The 20,687-nt window shown below is 42.0% G+C and overlaps 1 protein-coding gene across 3 annotated transcripts in view; it reads right to left on the reverse strand.

Moving 5' to 3' along the window:
• The window catches only part of LOC115454114 (protein EFR3 homolog cmp44E-like), a 51,527-nt gene that overhangs the window by 26,437 nt on the left and 4,403 nt on the right, over window positions 1–20,687 (reverse strand). For 2 of the 3 annotated variants that reach the window (XM_037442722.1, XM_037442724.1), the window contains exons 2-8: window positions 10,742–10,946; window positions 8,325–8,475; window positions 7,214–7,366; window positions 6,421–6,519; window positions 5,573–5,727; window positions 5,160–5,238; window positions 3,409–3,492 (exon numbers count right to left, since the gene is read on the reverse strand). In XM_037442722.1, coding sequence (XP_037298619.1) covers window positions 3,409–3,492; window positions 5,160–5,238; window positions 5,573–5,727; window positions 6,421–6,519; window positions 7,214–7,366; window positions 8,325–8,475; window positions 10,742–10,946 — 926 coding nt within the window. Of the gene's footprint in view, window positions 1–3,347; window positions 3,493–5,159; window positions 5,239–5,572; window positions 5,728–6,420; window positions 6,520–7,213; window positions 7,367–8,324; window positions 8,476–10,741; window positions 10,947–20,687 lie in introns of all 3 variants that reach the window. The other variant, XM_037442727.1, reaches the window with a different exon arrangement.

A 20,687-nucleotide genomic window follows, 5' to 3' on the forward strand; every position in this document is an offset into this window, starting at 1 on the left:
GCGGGCGGCGCGGGCGCAGAGTATATAGTGTGTGTGCGCGTACCGACGGTGTCGCCGGCGGCGATGGGTACGATGCTGGTGAGCACGGCGGCGCGGGCGGCGCGGGCGCAGAGTATATAGTGTGTGTGCGCGTACCGACGGTGTCGCCGGCGGCGATGGGTACGATGCTGGTGAGCACGGCGGCGCGGGCGGCGCGGGCGCAGAGTATATAGTGTGTGTGCGCGTACCGACGGTGTCGCCGGCGGCGATGGGTACGATGCTGGTGAGCACGGCGGCGCGGGCGGCGCGGGCGCAGAGTATATAGTGTGTGTGCGCGTACCGACGGTGTCGCCGGCGGCGATGGGTACGATGCTGGTGAGCACGGCGGCGCGGGCGGCGCGGGCGCAGAGTATATAGTGTGTGTGCGCGTACCGACGGTGTCGCCGGCGGCGATGGGTACGATGCTGGTGAGCACGGCGGCGCGGGCGGCGCGGGCGCAGAGTATATAGTGTGTGTGCGCGTACCGACGGTGTCGCCGGCGGCGATGGGTACGATGCTGGTGAGCACGGCGGCGCGGGCGGCGCGGGCGCAGAGTATATAGTGTGTGTGCGCGTACCGACGGTGTCGCCGGCGGCGATGGGTACGATGCTGGTGAGCACGGCGGCGCGGGCGGCGCGGGCGCAGAGTATATAGTGTGTGTGCGCGTACCGACGGTGTCGCCGGCGGCGATGGGTACGATGCTGGTGAGCACGGCGGCGCGGGCGGCGCGGGCGCAGAGTATATAGTGTGTGTGCGCGTACCGACGGTGTCGCCGGCGGCGATGGGTACGATGCTGGTGAGCACGGCGGCGCGGGCGGCGCGGGCGCAGAGTATATAGTGTGTGTGCGCGTACCGACGGTGTCGCCGGCGGCGATGGGTACGATGCTGGTGAGCACGGCGGCGCGGGCGGCGCGGGCGCAGAGTATATAGTGTGTGTGCGCGTACCGACGGTGTCGCCGGCGGCGATGGGTACGATGCTGGTGAGCACGGCGGCGCGGGCGGCGCGGGCGCAGAGTATATAGTGTGTGTGCGCGTACCGACGGTGTCGCCGGCGGCGATGGGTACGATGCTGGTGAGCACGGCGGCGCGGGCGGCGCGGGCGCAGAGTATATAGTGTGTGTGCGCGTACCGACGGTGTCGCCGGCGGCGATGGGTACGATGCTGGTGAGCACGGCGGCGCGGGCGGCGCGGGCGCAGAGTATATAGTGTGTGTGCGCGTACCGACGGTGTCGCCGGCGGCGATGGGTACGATGCTGGTGAGCACGGCGGCGCGGGCGGCGCGGGCGCAGAGTATATAGTGTGTGTGCGCGTACCGACGGTGTCGCCGGCGGCGATGGGTACGATGCTGGTGAGCACGGCGGCGCGGGCGGCGCGGGCGCAGAGTATATAGTGTGTGCGCGTACCGACGGTGTCGCCGGCGGCGATGGGTACGATGCTGGTGAGCACGGCGGCGCGGGCGCGCGGGCGCAGAGTATATAGTGTGTGTGCGCGTACCGACGGTGTCGCCGGCGGCGATGGGTACGATGCTGGTGAGCACGGCGGCGCGGGCGGCGCGGGCGCAGAGTATATAGTGTGTGTGCGCGTACCGACGGTGTCGCCGGCGGCGATGGGTACGATGCTGGTGAGCACGGCGGCGCGGGCGGCGCGGGCGCAGAGTATAGTGTGTGTGCGCGTACCGACGGTGTCGCCGGCGGCGATGGGTACGATGCTGGTGAGCACGGCGGCGCGGGCGGCGCGGGCGCAGTGTCTAGTGTGTGTGCGCGTACCGACGGTGTCGCCGGCGGCGATGGGTACGATGCTGGTGAGCTGGGCTCGGCGTGGGGCGCGGGCGCAGAGTATATAGTGTGTGTGCGCGTACCGACGGTGTCGCCGGCGGCGATGGGTACGATGCTGGTGAGCACGGCGGCGCGGGCGGCGCGGGCGCAGAGTATATAGTGTGTGTGCGCGTACCGACGGTGTCGCCGGCGGCGATGGGTACGATGCTGGTGAGCACGGCGGCGCGGGCGGCGCGGGCGCAGAGTATATAGTGTGTGTGCGCGTACCGACGGTGTCGCCGGCGGCGATGGGTACGATGCTGGTGAGCACGGCGGCGCGGGCGGCGCGGGCGCAGAGTATATAGTGTGTGTGCGCGTACCGACGGTGTCGCCGGCGGCGATGGGTACGATGCTGGTGAGCACGGCGGCGCGGGCGGCGCGGGCGCAGAGTATATAGTGTGTGTGCGCGTACCGACGGTGTCGCCGGCGGCGATGGGTACGATGCTGGTGAGCACGGCGGCGCGGGCGGCGCGGGCGCAGAGTATATAGTGTGTGTGCGCGTACCGACGGTGTCGCCGGCGGCGATGGGTACGATGCTGGTGAGCACGGCGGCGCGGGCGGCGCGGGCGCAGAGTATATAGTGTGTGTGCGCGTACCGACGGTGTCGCCGGCGGCGATGGGTACGATGCTGGTGAGCACGGCGGCGCGGGCGGCGCGGGCGCAGAGTATATAGTGTGTGTGCGCGTACCGACGGTGTCGCCGGCGGCGATGGGTACGATGCTGGTGAGCACGGCGGCGCGGGCGGCGCGGGCGCAGAGTATATAGTGTGTGTGCGCGTACCGACGGTGTCGCCGGCGGCGATGGGTACGATGCTGGTGAGCACGGCGGCGCGGGCGGCGCGGGCGCAGAGTATATAGTGTGTGTGCGCGTACCGACGGTGTCGCCGGCGGCGATGGGTACGATGCTGGTGAGCACGGCGGCGCGGGCGGCGCGGGCGCAGAGTATATAGTGTGTGTGCGCGTACCGACGGTGTCGCCGGCGGCGATGGGTACGATGCTGGTGAGCACGGCGGCGCGGGCGGCGCGGGCGCAGAGTATATAGTGTGTGTGCGCGTACCGACGGTGTCGCCGGCGGCGATGGGTACGATGCTGGTGAGCACGGCGGCGCGGGCGGCGCGGGCGCAGAGTATATAGTGTGTGTGCGCGTACCGACGGTGTCGCCGGCGGCGATGGGTACGATGCTGGTGAGCACGGCGGCGCGGGCGGCGCGGGCGCAGAGTATATAGTGTGTGTGCGCGTACCGACGGTGTCGCCGGCGGCGATGGGTACGATGCTGGTGAGCACGGCGGCGCGGGCGGCGCGGGCGCAGAGTATATAGTGTGTGTGCGCGTACCGACGGTGTCGCCGGCGGCGATGGGTACGATGCTGGTGAGCACGGCGGCGCGGGCGGCGCGGGCGCAGAGTATATAGTGTGTGTGCGCGTACCGACGGTGTCGCCGGCGGCGATGGGTACGATGCTGGTGAGCACGGCGGCGCGGCGGCGCGGGCGCAGAGTATATAGTGTGTGTGCGCGTACCGACGGTGTCGCCGGCGGCGATGGGTACGATGCTGGTGAGCACGGCGGCGCGGGCGGCGCGCACGGAGCCGCGCGCGCGCTCGGCGCCTCCTGCCGCGTCGAGGTGCTGCATCAGCGCCTCCACCACGCTGTACGAGTACTGCGCCTGAAGGGAAATGACAATTTTTTTTTGGAAGCCGATTGGCCATACAACAACGAAACTTATAATGGCGGCCACTTGTTTGAAACCTTATATTACATCTATCTTTTATGACAAAGGGCAAGCCCAGATATCAATTAAGAATTCAATTGACCATAAACTAGGATTTTCAAGGTGGCGTACACTTTTTGTAATGCTAATATTGGAGTTGTAATTATAAATATGCCCAGCAATTGATTTTGAAGTCAATTTGCCTTAAAAGAAAAAAATTCAAAATGGCGGTCACTTTTACTCATTTTTACATTCGATCATAATAAGGTGTTTGACTGGTGTAACCAAAAAATATAAAATTGCTCCAGGAGAAAGAATAGTGGGCAAAAATATTTATCAAATACATTTTTTGTTTCAAATGTATTGTAAATATTTATTTTCGTCATTAAAATTTTGCATTTTTAATCTGAAACCCTTGAGGGCTAAAACGAAGCGATGGCGGCCGGTATTGCTAGTGACGTCATCGTACATAAACATTGCATCATGCAAAACAATAAATTTATAGTAACGGCTACATGAAAAGGAACAGCAGATAGCATGCACTCACAACTTAGAAAAAACCGAGGTTACAAAAACTATAGCCTCAACAAACGTTTCATATTTGACACTTATATTTCAACTTTGTTTTTTTTAGTTGATAACAACATTTATGACACAATATAAAACTATAAACTTACATTGAAATGATCTACATATAAATAAATCGTCGATTTATCCAAAGTATATTTTGGATTCTTTGGCTCGATTTTACCTATAGATTCCTACCTATCTACATGATATTTCCAAACATAAAATTAACATATAAGCCGATGCATTAAAGAAACGAACCTAAAATGGCGGCTTGTACTTACGTTGATAGATAATACAGTTAGCATGTAAAATTTCAGGTCCAAGATTTTTTTAAATTAATAATATTTAGCATTCAATCATAAAAATCATTATTAATAAATATTACTATTAACTAATTTATTAATACTGCCTATGAGACGGTCTTTCACCGGGATCATGAAATGGTAAGGTTCCCTCCCAACATTTCTTCATTTTCAACTTAACAGAATTAAACAAAAATAACAAATAACAATGGAAATATAATTGTTATAACAACGAATTCGTAACAAAAATCACTGAGCGCGTTAAGACAGCGTAAGTGATTAAAGACGGCACTAGTGTAGAAACGAGAAAACATGTTGAGCGCCGCCATTTTAGATTCGTTTCTTTCATAAAACGAGTTGTACCTAATGTTTCGACAATCAAGGATTTAAACGTACAATACCGTGTATTTACGCCTACCGCCATCTAGTGAGCATTATAGTACAGCGCCTCCAACGCTTAAAGGCATTGGCGCCATTTATAATCTTAAAAATATTGATTAAAATCTTTATAGATTATGATCGTTAATATTTTTACTTGGATAACTAAAAAAAACACTAGCAATAACTTTAAATGTTACAAAACAAAACAAGAAAAAATACTATCCAATATTACAACAAATCTTTCACCTAAAAAGCCAATCACGTGGTCACATCTATTGGACAAAATAATCGCTCTCTAGCGATAAATAAATCACATTATTCTGCAACTATAAAACAGCATAAAGAAGAAAAATTATATCTAAAACATACCTGAATAGAGAACATGATAATCTTGAACACGTGAACGGCGAAATCGTTCGGAATCCACAGATCGTGTCGGTCGAAATGACTGCAACATACAAAAATATAACAATGAAAATATAATTACGGAAGGGGTCTCATTGTATGTTTTATTACAGCCAAAATTAATTACAATCCAAAATGATATCCCCTGATCAATCTTAAATTAGACAAACAGTATTTAAAGAAATAGGTAAGTCTTGTCATCCGATATAAATAATATTTTTTAATCGATTCCAAATGTCGATTTAGATTTTGTGTGAGTAGATGCGTTATATTTTTAATCGATTTCAAAAATCGATTTAGATTTTGTGTGAGTAGATGTGTTTATATTTTAAATCGATTTCAAATATCGATATAGATGTGACAGGAAGCGTACTGACGTGAGCACGGGCCGCAGCACGCTGCGGATGTGCCCGAAGGAGGCGCGGCCCACCAGCTCGCGCAGGCACGCCTCGGCCAGCCGCGCCGGCACCTCCTCCGCGCCCTCGCGCGTGTCCGTCTCCATGCACGACAGCGTCTCGTACTTCTCCGCACTCTGCGAGGACACACGGCGATACTTAACGATTTCTTATGTTTACGCGGATGTTAGACATTTAAATTAAACTATTTTACGGCTTTTATCCGATGATTACGGATGGGGTAAACGAGTTCTTGGGTGGAGACCACGGCTCGGAAAACGTAGTGTAGGACGCCTTCCAGCTAGGTGGAATGACGATCTGCGAAAGGTCGCTGGTAAGAACTAAATGCGACAGGCAGAAGACAGGGTAAAATGACGCATATTGGATGAGGCCTATGTCCAGCAGTGGACAAAGATATATAGGCTGATGATGACGACGGATTTTATCGCGGTTTTTTCAGTCCCCCCCCCCCCCTCGTGACCATGAAGGCTGCAAAGCCTTCGAAACGTCGGGAGAAAAGTAAAATATTAAAACCGCGATAAAATCCGAAAAATAGTTTAATTTAAACGTCAATATTTCCTATAACTTTCTTTTTGTAACCTTGAGACTTCGAACTAGAGTCTGTCATTTAATTACTGTAACTGGTTTGTAAAACGATACAAGTTCTAAATTTAGTGCGCTTCCGAACTCAGTTGTAATAACCCATATTATGTAAATGCTATGATTTGTTAATAAAACAATTAACTATATCTATATATATATAAAAGAAAGTTGTATTAGTTACAACAACACAACACAAATCATAAAGACCACGCAAATGCTCAACTCACCTGCATATTGTAGAGTAGTGACGGCACGATCTTGTCCATGTGCTGCGCCTCCCAGATGTTCTCCACCAGGTCGTCGGACACTGTCTTCCTTATCACACCCTGGAAATAAATATAGTTTAGGTAAAATATAAGGTATATGGTGTGTTATAGTAAAGAATAAATTATACTGCAAGGGTGATAAACAAAACTGGTCCTAGAGGCTGAATTTACTTTTATTAAATAAAAGGGGTAGATTAGTGAGGTGGGGCAGCATGAGCAGCTATCTAAACTTCTGCAGTTTTAAGAAAACTTTCTTACGATTTTGTTTTTGAAAAAAGAAAATACGTGCGCCCAGGCAAAAAATGGACAATTTATGCAAAAACTCATTGCTGCTAGTCAATCCTGTCGCTTATAAGGACTTAGAGCTTCTTTAGGATCCAGAGGTTCAAGGACTTTTAAGTACAGAAATTGTCAAAATATCTCCATACATTTTGCAGGGAACGTGACTGCAATTATCGTCTCGTCCAAAGATCTCCAGATATATATCGACAGTTGGCAGGCTAATTATCTTAAGCGACATTTTCTTTTCGATAATTATTGAATAGGTTAAAAAAACTGAGAAAAAAATCCTGGTAATTGAGACTAAATTCAAATAACAGAGGAAAAGTGCTGATTCCAAATATGTCGCAAATAAATGTCGTTAAAAACACGGAGAAAAATGTGCTGATTGCAAATAAGTATAACTCAATGTCGGTTAGATCAATTAGCCTACCAACCGCGGATTTCGATCTTCTTCCTACGTTCCTTGTCTTACCTGCAGCCCCTGTATGCCGGCGAGCCGTATCTTGTTCCTGGTGGTCGCGTCGCCCACGTTGCTGTGGCACATCGAGCTGAACTTGGACACGAAGAAATCGTACCGCCGGTGGTAGGACGGCGTGTCCTCTTCTATGTTCGCGAAACGGACAAACTACAAACAAAATGGTTCATTTACTTTTTTAAATGTAAAATTGGAGTCATGGTAAAGGTCGTTTTAGATCGATTCATGTCAAAGGGGGTGGAGATAGGTTTCAGTGATGAAGCCTCAATACATCCTGATTTGTACCGGCTTCCCTTTCAGGTTTATTTAAGATTGTCTTTGTTTTTGATTTTTATTAAATTGGCCGCCATTTATAAACTAGGGCAATATTTTTTGTATCGGTTTACCTTTTGAAAAATTTCACCATTCGCCACTGATGGTTTATTAAAAATTAAAAGGATTCAAAAATGTCGCATAAAACTATTTGAAAAAATATTTAAAGCCATTTTTAATAAACGCTCCAAAACGCTTTTTATCTACCTTAAAAATGGACCAATCAAGACATAGTTTTTTTGACACGCTTACAATTGATTTATTTAAATTGGTGCATACTCAAAATCGGATTGAAGATTGAGATAGGGATCGTTTATGAGAAACGGTAGAAAAATGACTGATGCTCTGTATCACTTTAAGAAGGTGGCGCTAGTCTTATAGTTAGACTAACAGATAATCTATATTAGTAAGAGCGTACTAATATAAATGTGAAAGATTGCGAAAAAAAATGTATGTTTTTTTAAAGTATACGGTGTGACAACTTGGATGTTGGCACACGATTAGCCATGCAAGTAGATATCGTAACTGACTTTGCGGATGAACAACACCTCAGACCCCCCGGGATCATGAAGGCTGCAAAGTCTTCGAAACGTCGAGAGTAAAGTAAAATATTAAAACCGCGATAAAATCCGAAAAATAGTTTAATTTACACGATTAGCCGTAAAACTATGTCCTGGATTACATCACAGGCTACTTCTTATCCCAGTAATTTGCCCCATGGGAATAATACATTTTTTAATACATCCGGTGACCACTGGTAGTTGAACCAGTGGTGAAAAAAAATCTTTCCACTTACACTCTGCGTCGCCAAGATCTGAAGCTGCGGGTCCGTGCTCTCGAGCAGTTTCTGCACCATCTTGAGGAAGCTCTCCACGAACAGGTTGAGGGTCTGCGAGTGGCACGCCACCAGCAGCTGGTCCATTGCCTCCATGGCTATTATCACGAAACTGGAAGAGAATTGTTTGCTTTATTAATACAATTAGAGTTTGATGATCATGATTTAATACTTGTGTGTAGATGGAAGTATTTGGTTTTAAATCTATACATATTATAAAGTCCCCTTTTCTGTCTGTCTGTATGTTATCGATTCTATGAATCTACTGAACATATTTTCTGTTTGTATGTTATCGATTTTCGTCAAATCTTCTGAACGGATTTTTATGATATTTGGTATGGAGATACTTTAAGACTCTGGGAAGGTTATAGGAAACTTTCTATCCCGGTAAAAATTTATACCGGGACTTTTATCCCGAAAAACTTCTTCACACGGGCCAAGCCGCGAGCAAAAGCTGGTAAATAATAAAACAATACTATAAGCAACCACAGACATTTTTTTTGGTAATTAATGTAATCTGTGTTCGATGTCAAGAGCTATGAATGTGTATTTTTTTGCAATAGTGGCCCTCGTAAGTGTGTCGAGTTCCGGGATCAGCCTGTGTATATCCGGTTCCAACAGGCCGGCATAATTGTGTCGACTGTCGAGGGGTAATCATCTCTCGTCAGTCGACATTCTATTGGACCCCACTCCACTTACCATCAGGTGCAGTTTCACTCTGCCGTGCACGTACAAAAATGTAGCAAGAACGGTGACCAGTTAGCACAAGTGGTGTGATAAAACACTTGAGATAAAACTTAACATTGAAAATTGATCTAAGCATGATAGAGTATCACACTGGATGACCCCGGAATGGCACTTAGTACGGCGTGGACTACTGTTGCGAATTTTACTGGTGGTTTAATAAGGAAAATATGGAACTAAATGTTAAAATAAGGAAAGAAAATATATTTTACCAGTAAATTTTAAAATAAGTATATATAACATTTTTTTATTTATTTATTTATTTATTTATTAACACTTTGTACACATGGTATACAGGCGGACTTAATGCCATGGGCATTCTCTCCCAGTCAACCTTGGGGTGGTGTAGAGAGGACGGAGGTAGGTGTATAATAAAAGAAGTGAAAAACAAATAAGAAGAGAAATAGTAAACAAATGTAATTAAAACATACTCGCATATATAAATATATAGATATATATATAAAAAAATACATATATATATACATATTTAAAAATAAATAAATATATAAATACACTAATAAGTCAATTAGAGGAATCTGCTACTTCTGCCAGCAACAATCGACGAACTCTCATTTTAAAAGCCAGCCGTGTTGAGGACGACCTGATTTCGAGCGGGAGTGCGTTCCAAAGAAGGATAGATTGGATAGCGAAGGAAGAGTGAACAAAATCAGAACTGTGCGAAGGACACTTCAGGAGAAGATTGGTAGACGAACGCAAATTCCTATCATGCCCATCGCAAAGGTAACTAAAATTGGAAGATAGATAAGTAGGAGGTATAGGAGACCTAAGGAGAGAATAGAGAGTAGTAAGCGCGCGTAACGAGCGGCGCTGGCGGATGGGGAGCCAATTCAACTGCGAACGGAAAGAAGAAATGTGATCGTACTTGCGGAGATTAAAAACGAATCGAATGCAGTTATTAAGAAGGCGGTCGAGTTTATTGAGCAGGTCTGCATTCAGATCAAAATAGCATACATCGCCATAGTCGATTATTGGGAGGATTAAGGTTTGCACAAGCATAGTCTTGGTCTTGGATGGCAAGAGATTCTTCAGACGATAAAGAGAACGAAGTGTGCCGATAACTCTCTGACTAACAGAGGTAACGTGGGACCGCCAGCTCAGGGTGGCATCAATGTGTAGTCCGAGGTCCTTCACACTGGAGCACCAAGGAATGATGGTACCATCAAATTTAATAGCAGGAATATGCGAGAAGTCTAATCTCCCGATCATTCTAGGGCTGCCTATTATTATAGCCTGACATTTCGTGGGATTCACAGAAAGACCGAAACTATCTGACCAACTTTTGATAAATCAAATTTTTATCAAATTTACATCGCGCGGGTATTTGAATATGCTTGAGCATAATATGACCTTTAGGGCCAACAGTTCAAACTGTCCCAGACTTATTCAGTGACCTAAGATAAAAATATTTTAAATTCTTTTACATACTTATGTGAAGTGAAATGTCATTTCTTTTGAGAATAAAGTTTCTTTAACCACATGCTATTTCGCGACAGGAGGGTGTAAGTGCACCCCTTCCACCCATATACATTTTAATGTTGTTCGATTTTCAAACACTAATTAAATTCAAATTTATACTCTCCTACTGATCCTCATAAACCCTTTGGCCTACTCACCCATGTCTTCTCCTATATATGTCCCTGGACGCCTTCTGGAAGAGGTACTCGCCGATCCTGTCCAGCTTTTCAGGACTCGACAGCGAGTAAAACGTGAGCTTCTCCATGTTGGACTTGACCAGCCCATCCTGGGGGGAGGCGGGGAATATGTTGTCCACGAGACGCTTGTACCGCGGCCGCAGCGCCGAGCAGCATCCGCAGCAGCCTGGGGAAGAAGGGTCAAGTTAGCGCTATTAAATTAGGAATATTTTAATTTTATTTAATGAAGTTTACAAAAAGTTGTTGGTAAAAACGTACAAGTATATTAACGATATGAATTTGTTTTGCTATTTTTTTTCCGACGGTACATCAGCCGAATTAGGTTGCGGGAAGATGTGTAAAGTTTCCACTCACACCCTAGTGATGGTAGCGATAGCGAGATTTTCCCGCCAAAGAAAAGTAATTTAAAGTTACACATAGTTCTTATATAAGTAATGATTTCTTATGTTAACGTAAATGTTAGACATTAAAATAAAAATATTATGCGGATTTTATCGCGATTTTTATATTATTATTTTCTCCCGATATTTCGAAGACAGCAGCCTTCATGGTCACGGGGCAGACTGCACCTGCACTGACAAAACCACGACAAAATCCAAAAAAATAGATTTATCTTGCAAATTTTTGTACTTAAATGATTTTTCACACAACATTAACAGGAACACACGTATATAATGTTTTTTTTTTATATCACACAATACTTACACGTCAAGTACACTGTTTTGCTGACGATGAAGCACGCGCGATGCGCTATCTTACTTATCGGTATCATTCTATTGCCGACACTACACTGTTTTATGATTTAATCGTCATTTCATTTACAACACTTTTGCATTAAGAATAAGAATTAATTTTCATTTTCACCAATAATTATCGAATTACATCTCGTAGTGCCAGTTCTATTCAGGACGTAAGGAGACGTCTAAGATGAGTAATAGTAAATTGAACCATAATAGTCTATAAATAAGATACATTATTGTATTTTAACATAGCCAAAGTGACCCCATTGCACCTGTTTGTGAGTGAAGTGGGGTCCAATAGAATGTCGACTGACTAAAGATTATCCCTCGACAGTCGACACAATTATGCCGGCCTGTTGGAACCGGACATACCCAGGCAAATCCCGGACCGCGACAATTACGTGGGCCACTGTGGCGGGTTTTAACTTGTGAATAGTGGTCGCTATCCGGGCGGATATAAAATTTATCCTACTACTACCAGCATATCCATCGATTCTTAATAGTTTTTCTGTCCATAAAAATGTAATTCATCCTGTCGTATTGTACTCCTAGTGTATTGTTCTAAATCAGCGGTCGGCATCCTTTTGGTAGGCAAGGGCCTCAAGGTGGCAAAATTAACTAAAGGCGGGCCATACGTATAACATTAAACCTAGAAGCCCTGCTTTAGATGCGCTTACTCTTAATTTAATACATTTATTTTGATGTTTAAGCCTTATTACAAAACAATCACGGGCTACAAACAGAACGTTCGCGGGCCGCGTGTTGCCGAGCGGTATTCTAAATGATTCCAATAATGGCACGTTTGATGTCCCGATCCTAACCTAAACGTCCCAACGGCAGACCAGCGCTGGCTTCATTGTCAGCATATTGCTGAGTTAGGGCCTTTTTTATGACAAACATAGTTTTAAGTGCTTTTTGTCAGTCTCGTTTGTTTGTTATATGTATGTATCTTGTGTTTGTTGCAAAATAAATGTCTTTCTTTCGATCATGTCATAGATAATATCAAGTACTTACTAGACTTTACAACCAAGAGCTTGAAACATCCGCGTAAGATTTTCTGTGTTAATTAAATTATCGGTAATATCATTTAACAGCCATTATTACTACACCACGAAGGTTACTAGGCGTTAAATCCTTACTATTGTAAAACAAAATCCGCCGCGTCTGTCTGGATGTAATTACCTAAAAACTACAGAATGGATTTCGATAAATTATTGCATGTATATAGTTTGACACCTTGGGACAGACAGGTCACTTTTATATCGGAAAACTATATACCCGGCCTTTTATCCCGGAAAATTTGAGTTTTTGGCAAATCTGCGAGTAAAATCTAATAAAATAATGAAATGTAATGATTTATTCGAATTCATAAAATAGAACATATTATTATTTATTTAGCAATACTTGAATTCAGTAAATTTTTCCTCTACCACTAGTTTCAAAAGGAATTTCCATCAGTAAAGAGCTGGCAAGAAACTCTAATATTGCTCTTTTCAAAATCAGTCCAAGACTATAAAGTACGTATAAAGTAAAAATCAAATAAAAATACATTGAGTTTTTGATATTGTTCAGAATAGTCCCATATCCATATTATAGATATTGAACACATACTAAAACACCATTTCTTAATTTTTTGTCTCTCTGTATGTTTATACACGCATCACGTATAAACTATTACATGGAATTGCATACACTTTTCACAGATGTATTGCTAGAGATTAACTTAAAATTTAGGTTAATATTCATCTCGAAAAAATATAAAGCGGGATATGGTATAAACGTTCGTTTTATTACAAATAAAAGCGATTTTTACAAGTTGATTTACGATCTGCTATAAGATTACCAATAAAGGCGTTTGTTAGCATTAAACCACAAATATTTCCGTTTCTGAACAATCTAGACAGTTTGTAAAATAACTAATTACTCCATTTACGAACAACGTCTAACCACCAACAATTTTGCGCCTTAATTTAATTTAATAAATAAATAAATATTTCGAGTCCTGAGTTCCGAATCATCCAGACAGTTTGTAAAATAACTAATTAGGTACTCCATTTGCGAAGAACGTCTAACCACTAATCTTTCAATTTCCGAACTACCTAGACAGTTTGTAAAATAACTAATCACCTATTTGCAAACGCCTACACAAGGAAAACATAACAAGTGGTCCGTGAACTGATAAACCGACACAATTAACTTCCAACACAAATTATTCGCAAGTAAATACAATTAGAAGTAAAACGTGAAGATTTTAGTAATATGTGAAGTCTACCAACCAGTACTAGGTCAGCGTGGTAGAGGCCAACCCTCTCAGTAATAGACCTTCGTTACCAGAAATAGGACAGTTTATTACATTAATACAAAATCGCACGCAAAAAGGTGTTTAACCAAATTTATAATTAAATATAGATTCAAAAGCAGCTAACTCATGCATGGTTTTTGAAATGCGAAGATTTCGAGCCAAGAGTATGATTCTTTATTCTAAATTCTTAAATAATATTTAGAATATATTATGAATAGGTGTACCGTAATTAATACAATAATCAAAATAAATTCAAATACTATGAATGGCCTGAATGTGAAACAAATTCCATTTAACTTATTGTCTTATTTAAATCGAATAAGTCAATACTGAACACTTAATCTTAGTTTAAAAGCATTTACATATCACAAGTTTTTGTAATTGCATGACTCTTAACAATATCCGGTATTGTAGATTATAAACGTGTTTTTATTTATATTGTCTTTAATAAATAAAATCTTCATGAAAATCTTCACAAAGCGATAGCCTTATTAGTCATAGACTATGAGGATATCAGACCTCTACCAGAAACCACTTAAGTAGACTACATACACATAAAATATTTGGAAACCACAAAATTCGTCTCACTGCACATTAAATTAAATCTCAATTTCCTATCTCACATCACTAATCATAACCACTTGAATATTTTCACAACAATTAAAACCGTATGACGTTCAGAGACGTCCAATTTTCATTAATTATAAAACGTGTATTTACGTAAACGTGTGCCGCGCCGGCGCAAGGTTGCGATACTGACGTGACGCTTAATACAACGGCTGATAACGCCAAGCCTTTGATAAGGATTGACATTTGATCCGAGCAAAGAGATTTTAATCAATTAAGATATGCCGTCTCAGTTAACTCGGGTTTTTAAACTAGGTCGATTTTAGCGGTCAATTTTTATATGAATTGTAACAGCTAAAGATAAAACTTCTTCTTGTCATTCAAAAGGTTGAAAGGATCAATGACTTCAGCGACACTTTTTTTCGAAAAATTTAACTATGTTAAAAAAACATAGAAAAATGTGCTGATTTTATATATGTATGAAAATTATGGACTCAAATAAAATAACACTTAAGTCAATTAGCCTTTTAACCGTCGATGTATAAATACACGCAAATCCTCATTAGTAAGCTAGGGGGAATACCCGGAATAGTTTCTATTGAGTGAAATTTTATGTAAGTTCAGATGAAGTTAATTATGAAGGCTATTATAGTCATTGATTTTTTTTTGTGTACCTGCGAATTGGATACTGGAGTCCCCTGCTTAGCGACTGCAGGGGCCTGGAGGATAGTTGGGAAGGGATATTTGAGGGAAGGAAAGGTACTCTCACAGAATGGGCGGAGGAGAGGCCAGGAAATGTTCTCGTCCCTTAATCTGTAGTTACAACTAAGAGGTATACACACTGAACTGTGTACCTAAAGCTGCGACAAATGTCCCCTTTGCATGGGCGACAAGATATGTAAATGCCTTTAAACTAAGATTAAGTGTTCAGTCTTGACTTATTCGATTTGAATAAGAAAATAAGTTAAAAGGAATTTTTGTTCCTAAGCCTTTTAATTTGACATGGGTGTGCATTCCGTGTGGAGACCGAGCTTGCCTCGGGAGGCATTGAAATATTTGAATCAGTATATTTTAGGACAGTATTATCTCCGCCAAACATTATTGGTCCAAGACATGACTTAGAACGATGGATTTGGTACCTCAAATTGTTAATTGGACTGAGTAGTTGCCTAATCCCCAGAGTATGTATCAGAAACTAAACTTAAAAAAAAACCCGGCTTAACTGAATATGGGTGAGTTCCGTTTAATATTTTTATACACATTGTTGCCAACACAGCCTCTTTGGTTGATTTGAGTTTAAATAAATTATGTATTTTATTTGTCACATTGTAAACAGAAGTATTTTTTCTCAGTATTCTATTAGCATTCCTACATATTATAGTTCCTTATTTCCATTAGGGACGAGCCCTATTACTTCTCCATCCTACACACGTATTAATTTAGTGTACGCGTACTTTTTGATAAACATAAATAAATAAACAAGTACTTTTGTATTGGTTCCATCAAGTACTGGATATAATATTCATTATTTTTCAATTCTCTTTTGACCTTCACCTTTAACCCACTTAAACAATATTTATAAACAACAAAACCGGCGCCATTGTACAATAACCAGTGCCAATTTGGCTCGCACACAAGTCGGAATTCCCTAAAACACTTAGCCAAAATATATATTCTATGAATCAATTACAAAACTAAAATTCATTTATATTTTGAAGTTTTCAATGAGATTACAAATGTTTACTGAATGAACTTCATAAGAGATATCGTCTATCGTGCGTGTGAATCGTTATTCCAATGTACTGTCAATTCTCCCGGGCAAAGTGATATTTGGGTTTTTCTGCTCAGTGTCAGCTCGGAGTTTGGAATTTGTGCCCGATATGGCAAAAGGCTCGCTCCTATCACATTATGGGACAGCACGCTTGGTGAAAATTTGGTATTCTGGTTGCGCCTCTGCATACCCCTTCGGAGATAAATGCGTGATGTGTGTGTGTTAATTCTTATAATAAATATACATTGCCAAGAAGACTTCTAATTTTAATTATATTTAGAGGGCCTTATACTGTCTACGGGGATCCTGTCGGGTGGACGATATGCTTGTTTGCCCTACATCATAAAAAAAATATACAAGCATGGCCCCACCAGTATTCTATTTATTGGGCGTATTACATCACTCGTCATAATATATTCAGTACTCATTGATCAATTTGCGAATCATTATCAACAACGATCGATAACACACGTAAACATTCGACGTAAAGCGAAGTAGTCACAATGACATTCCGAATTTCGGATAAAACTTCGACAATCGATTTTTAACGGACGATAGCACGATGAGATAAATATCGTATGTTAAGGACAACTCAACAGCTTACAGGATATTTGGGACAATATTTCGAGATAAGGTCACGCGGCTCTATTCCGCCTACGAAGGCAAATCCGTCTTTTTGTAATTATTCGTGTTTTAATCGAAGAATAACTTATCATACGTTTGGATGCGGGGAACATTCTGAGACACCGTCTGACCGACTTCAATTATATAACAAGCTATTTCCAGGGATAGGTAGAGATGGCATATTTATAATTGTTTGCCAGCAATAAATGGTTATTCAATATAGAAAGTGAGTCATAGAACAAAGTAATATGGTATTCCTATATATTATACTATCGTTTATCAAATCCGGCCTGCTACTGAGCAGAAAAACGCAATATAAATTTGCCCGACCCGGGAATCGAACCAACCACATCACGGCAGTATTACCGCAATACAACTACCTCACCGAGACAATCAAAAAATTCAAGAAATGATTCCAATACTAATATCATTTTGGTAAGCTATACACTACTTTTAAAGGGAAAAATATTTAATCACCGAATTATTTCTTCGCCAATCCGTCGGATGTTATAACGTCGTAAAGATTTCACTCAACTATTGCATGTTTGGATGACACAATCAGCACTAGCATTACGTTATCATTGATAACAGTAAAGTATTTATTTCTTATTTTACATGTTATTTGGGATATTTCTACTAATCATATTTGCAATACCACGCCAAGATAGCGTTGTATTCGTACGCGATACGACTGTTCCGAGGTCCAATAATAATAATCTTTATTTGGAACAGAAAGCATACATGAAATCTATACATATTACAAAACAAAGTTCCCAAAAAGCTGTCTGTGCGGGATCGATTTTCTCAAAATCTACTGAATTGACTTCTTTCTACTGAATCTACTGAATTGACTGATTTTAGTACGGTTTTTACTAAAAGATAGTGCAATTCTTGAGGAAGGCTTAGGTTAATTACTGATTAAAGTAAATTGACAAATATTATTACCGTAAAAGAGGTCGCGTGGTGTTAAAAAAAATCAGGTCGGGATTTAAGCGGGAAAAGTTTGTGCACAGCTAGTACGGTACAATTGTAAGTTACTGCAGTAGTTAGTATATCTAACTGTCTTGTATTAACAGAGCCCATCTCGAATTTTATGACTTTTTGACCCCTCGTCCCATCCTTGTCACAGGTCATCATTTTAGTTGGATCCCTATCCCTTGGTGTGACGTCACATGTTTTGCACTTTTACACTTACATAATAATAGATTTATATTTTTTAATTTATAATTAATGTTCTGTATTTTAATACTGAACATTTTGCTATATGACCTCCGCCACTTTGTCACATAATGCCATACTTCGTTGATCCCTTCTCCCTTTCTTAACATGTGACGAAATTTATGTATGAACCTTAAATGAATGAAACAGATATATTTGGTCATCATTTATAGTAGTGGCCTTACCCGACGCGAGATTCAAGCGTAATAAAAAAAACAATGCAACGGCTCGCGCGGAACGTCAACAAAGTTCTTCGGTTTTAACAGTTTCGTCTGTAAGATCGTAAAAGAAGGTAGGTTTATTTGACGTTGGTAAAATTGTCCCAAAGGAGACAGTTAGGTAAATTAAAAAAAAATGTAGGTCCTCCAATGCACTGCGCGAGGCCCCGAACAGTTGCCCGATGCATCTCTCCCTAAGACCTCTGCTTTAGGGAAAAATTTACATTATCCACCACTACCTACAGTATTTACTTAGTCCATAAAACAAGAACTTAGATCGATTTGGTAATAAATAAAAATTGGTGCCAATAGTCGCTATGAAAAACACGACAGTGCTAAATTTAAATTTATGCGACAACACAAAAGATTAGGTCTAATTTGGGTTAAATCACTGGTGCGTGATATATGTCCTAATTTATTCTGTATACCCTTTATAGTGTAGGTAAAACGTAAAATAATGAGACTAATATTTAATATAAATACAACAGAAATTCGTACTAATATCATACTTCGAAAATATCAATCAACAATAACGACTCTATTTAAAGCCTATTAAGGTACACGATTCAAAATGAACCGCAACCCATCTTTAGTATACACTATTAAAACTATCAAACCCTATCCTATAACCTATTGTATTAAAAACTCTAACCATGTAAGGATAAAATTCAAAATTAAATTAACCTATCCGTCTCTAAATCGAATTAAATTAAAAACTCTAACCATATATGTTTAAAATTCAAAATTCTATTAACCTATCCCGCTCTAAATCGAATTAATTGCGTCACAAAAAATCACAAAAGCAATCCAGACATAAAAAAAATCACTGAAAGCACTAACACAACCACTAGATTCACTCCACTGCAATACTGAAGTACACGTACACAATAAATGTATTGCGAAGATCAATATTCGACCTGAGCGCGGGGCGTATGACATATTACTGTCTAAAATAAACGCGAGAGGCCTACATCCCGAAATAAACCGGGAATGGGGATGGCGACGGGTTGACAACGGGACAAACATCAAAGCTATATTATATATAGGCGGTAACAAAAATATCTGAACAAAATCAAAACTTCATACCATTTTAGGCACATATTTTTTAATGAAAACAATGAAATGCAGTAGAAATCGGTTGTACCGACTTCGGTTATAACGAAGTATTGGTTATAACGACTGAATAGGAAGGTGACAAGAAATACACATATATAAATGAGTACCGGTTAACCACTATAACATCAAACCTATGTGTTATATTTAAATTCATGGTATCACGTCTTTTCCCTTTTCAGGCGTATCTACATTTCACCAGTTATATTGGGAACCGTGTTTTATTTTATTTTTAACTAGCGACCCGCCCCGGCTTCGCTCGGGTGCAATGCTGATACTAGATACACTACAGAAAAACTGTGAACGTTGTATATAAAAACATAGCGGCCCGCTCTGGCTTCGCACGGGTATAACATAACAAAATAACAGTATTTCTCCACTATTTAATGGATGTTACTATTATACATATAAACCTTCCTCTTGAATCACTCTTATCTATTAAAAAAAACCGCATCGAAATCCGTTGCGTAGTTTTAAAGATTTAAGCACACATAGGGACAGAGAAAGCGACTTTGTTTTATACTATTTAAATTAAATATATTGCATCACGTCTTTTCCCTTTTCAAGCGTAGATATCTACATTTCACCAGTCATATTGGGAACTGTACTTTATTTTATTTTTAACGTAACGGGCTGACTTGCCAACTGGCAACCGGTATAACACCCAAAATGGAAAGTGTCAACCGTAATGGCCAACCCTCCTAGGAGAATACAGGCCCGAAAAATCATGCTACAGTACCCTCACTAAATGTAACCTCTAATTCGAACCCAGTGCCTTTCATTCCACAACCCACATACCTAGACTGAATAGACAACATTTTCCAAAAACTAAATCAATCGAACATTGTTCTAGTGATAACTGATAAGTCTAATCAATCACGTCTACGCCTAGTCTTTATAACATGGTAGGTTTAGGCTGACAACCTTTATTGAGAGCATATGTTTGTCAGTTAATGAAGATAGTTCAAGTCGATACTAAATGGACTTTACTGATGGTAGGATATATTTTATATCCGCCTGGATAGTGACCACCGTACACAAGGTGTTAAAACCCGCCATAGTGTCACACGTAAGTATCGCGTTCCGGGTTCAGCCTGTGTATATCCGGTTCAAACAGGCCGGCATAATTGTGACTGCCGAGGGGTAATCATCTCTCGTCAGTCGACATTCTATTGGACCCCAATCCACTTACCATTAGGTGCAGAAGGATCATTTTGCCGTGAACATAAAAAAAATGATCGTTGCAGATTTTAAGGTAGGTATCACGTAAGAGCCAGTTCACGTAAAAAATATTATCCAATATCGTCTCTACTCCATTAATATCTAGACATGAAAACAGCTTGCAACCCAACAT

This window comes from Manduca sexta, chromosome 4, assembly GCF_014839805.1.
Source record: "Manduca sexta isolate Smith_Timp_Sample1 chromosome 4, JHU_Msex_v1.0, whole genome shotgun sequence".
Taxonomy (NCBI): domain Eukaryota; kingdom Metazoa; phylum Arthropoda; class Insecta; order Lepidoptera; family Sphingidae; genus Manduca; species Manduca sexta.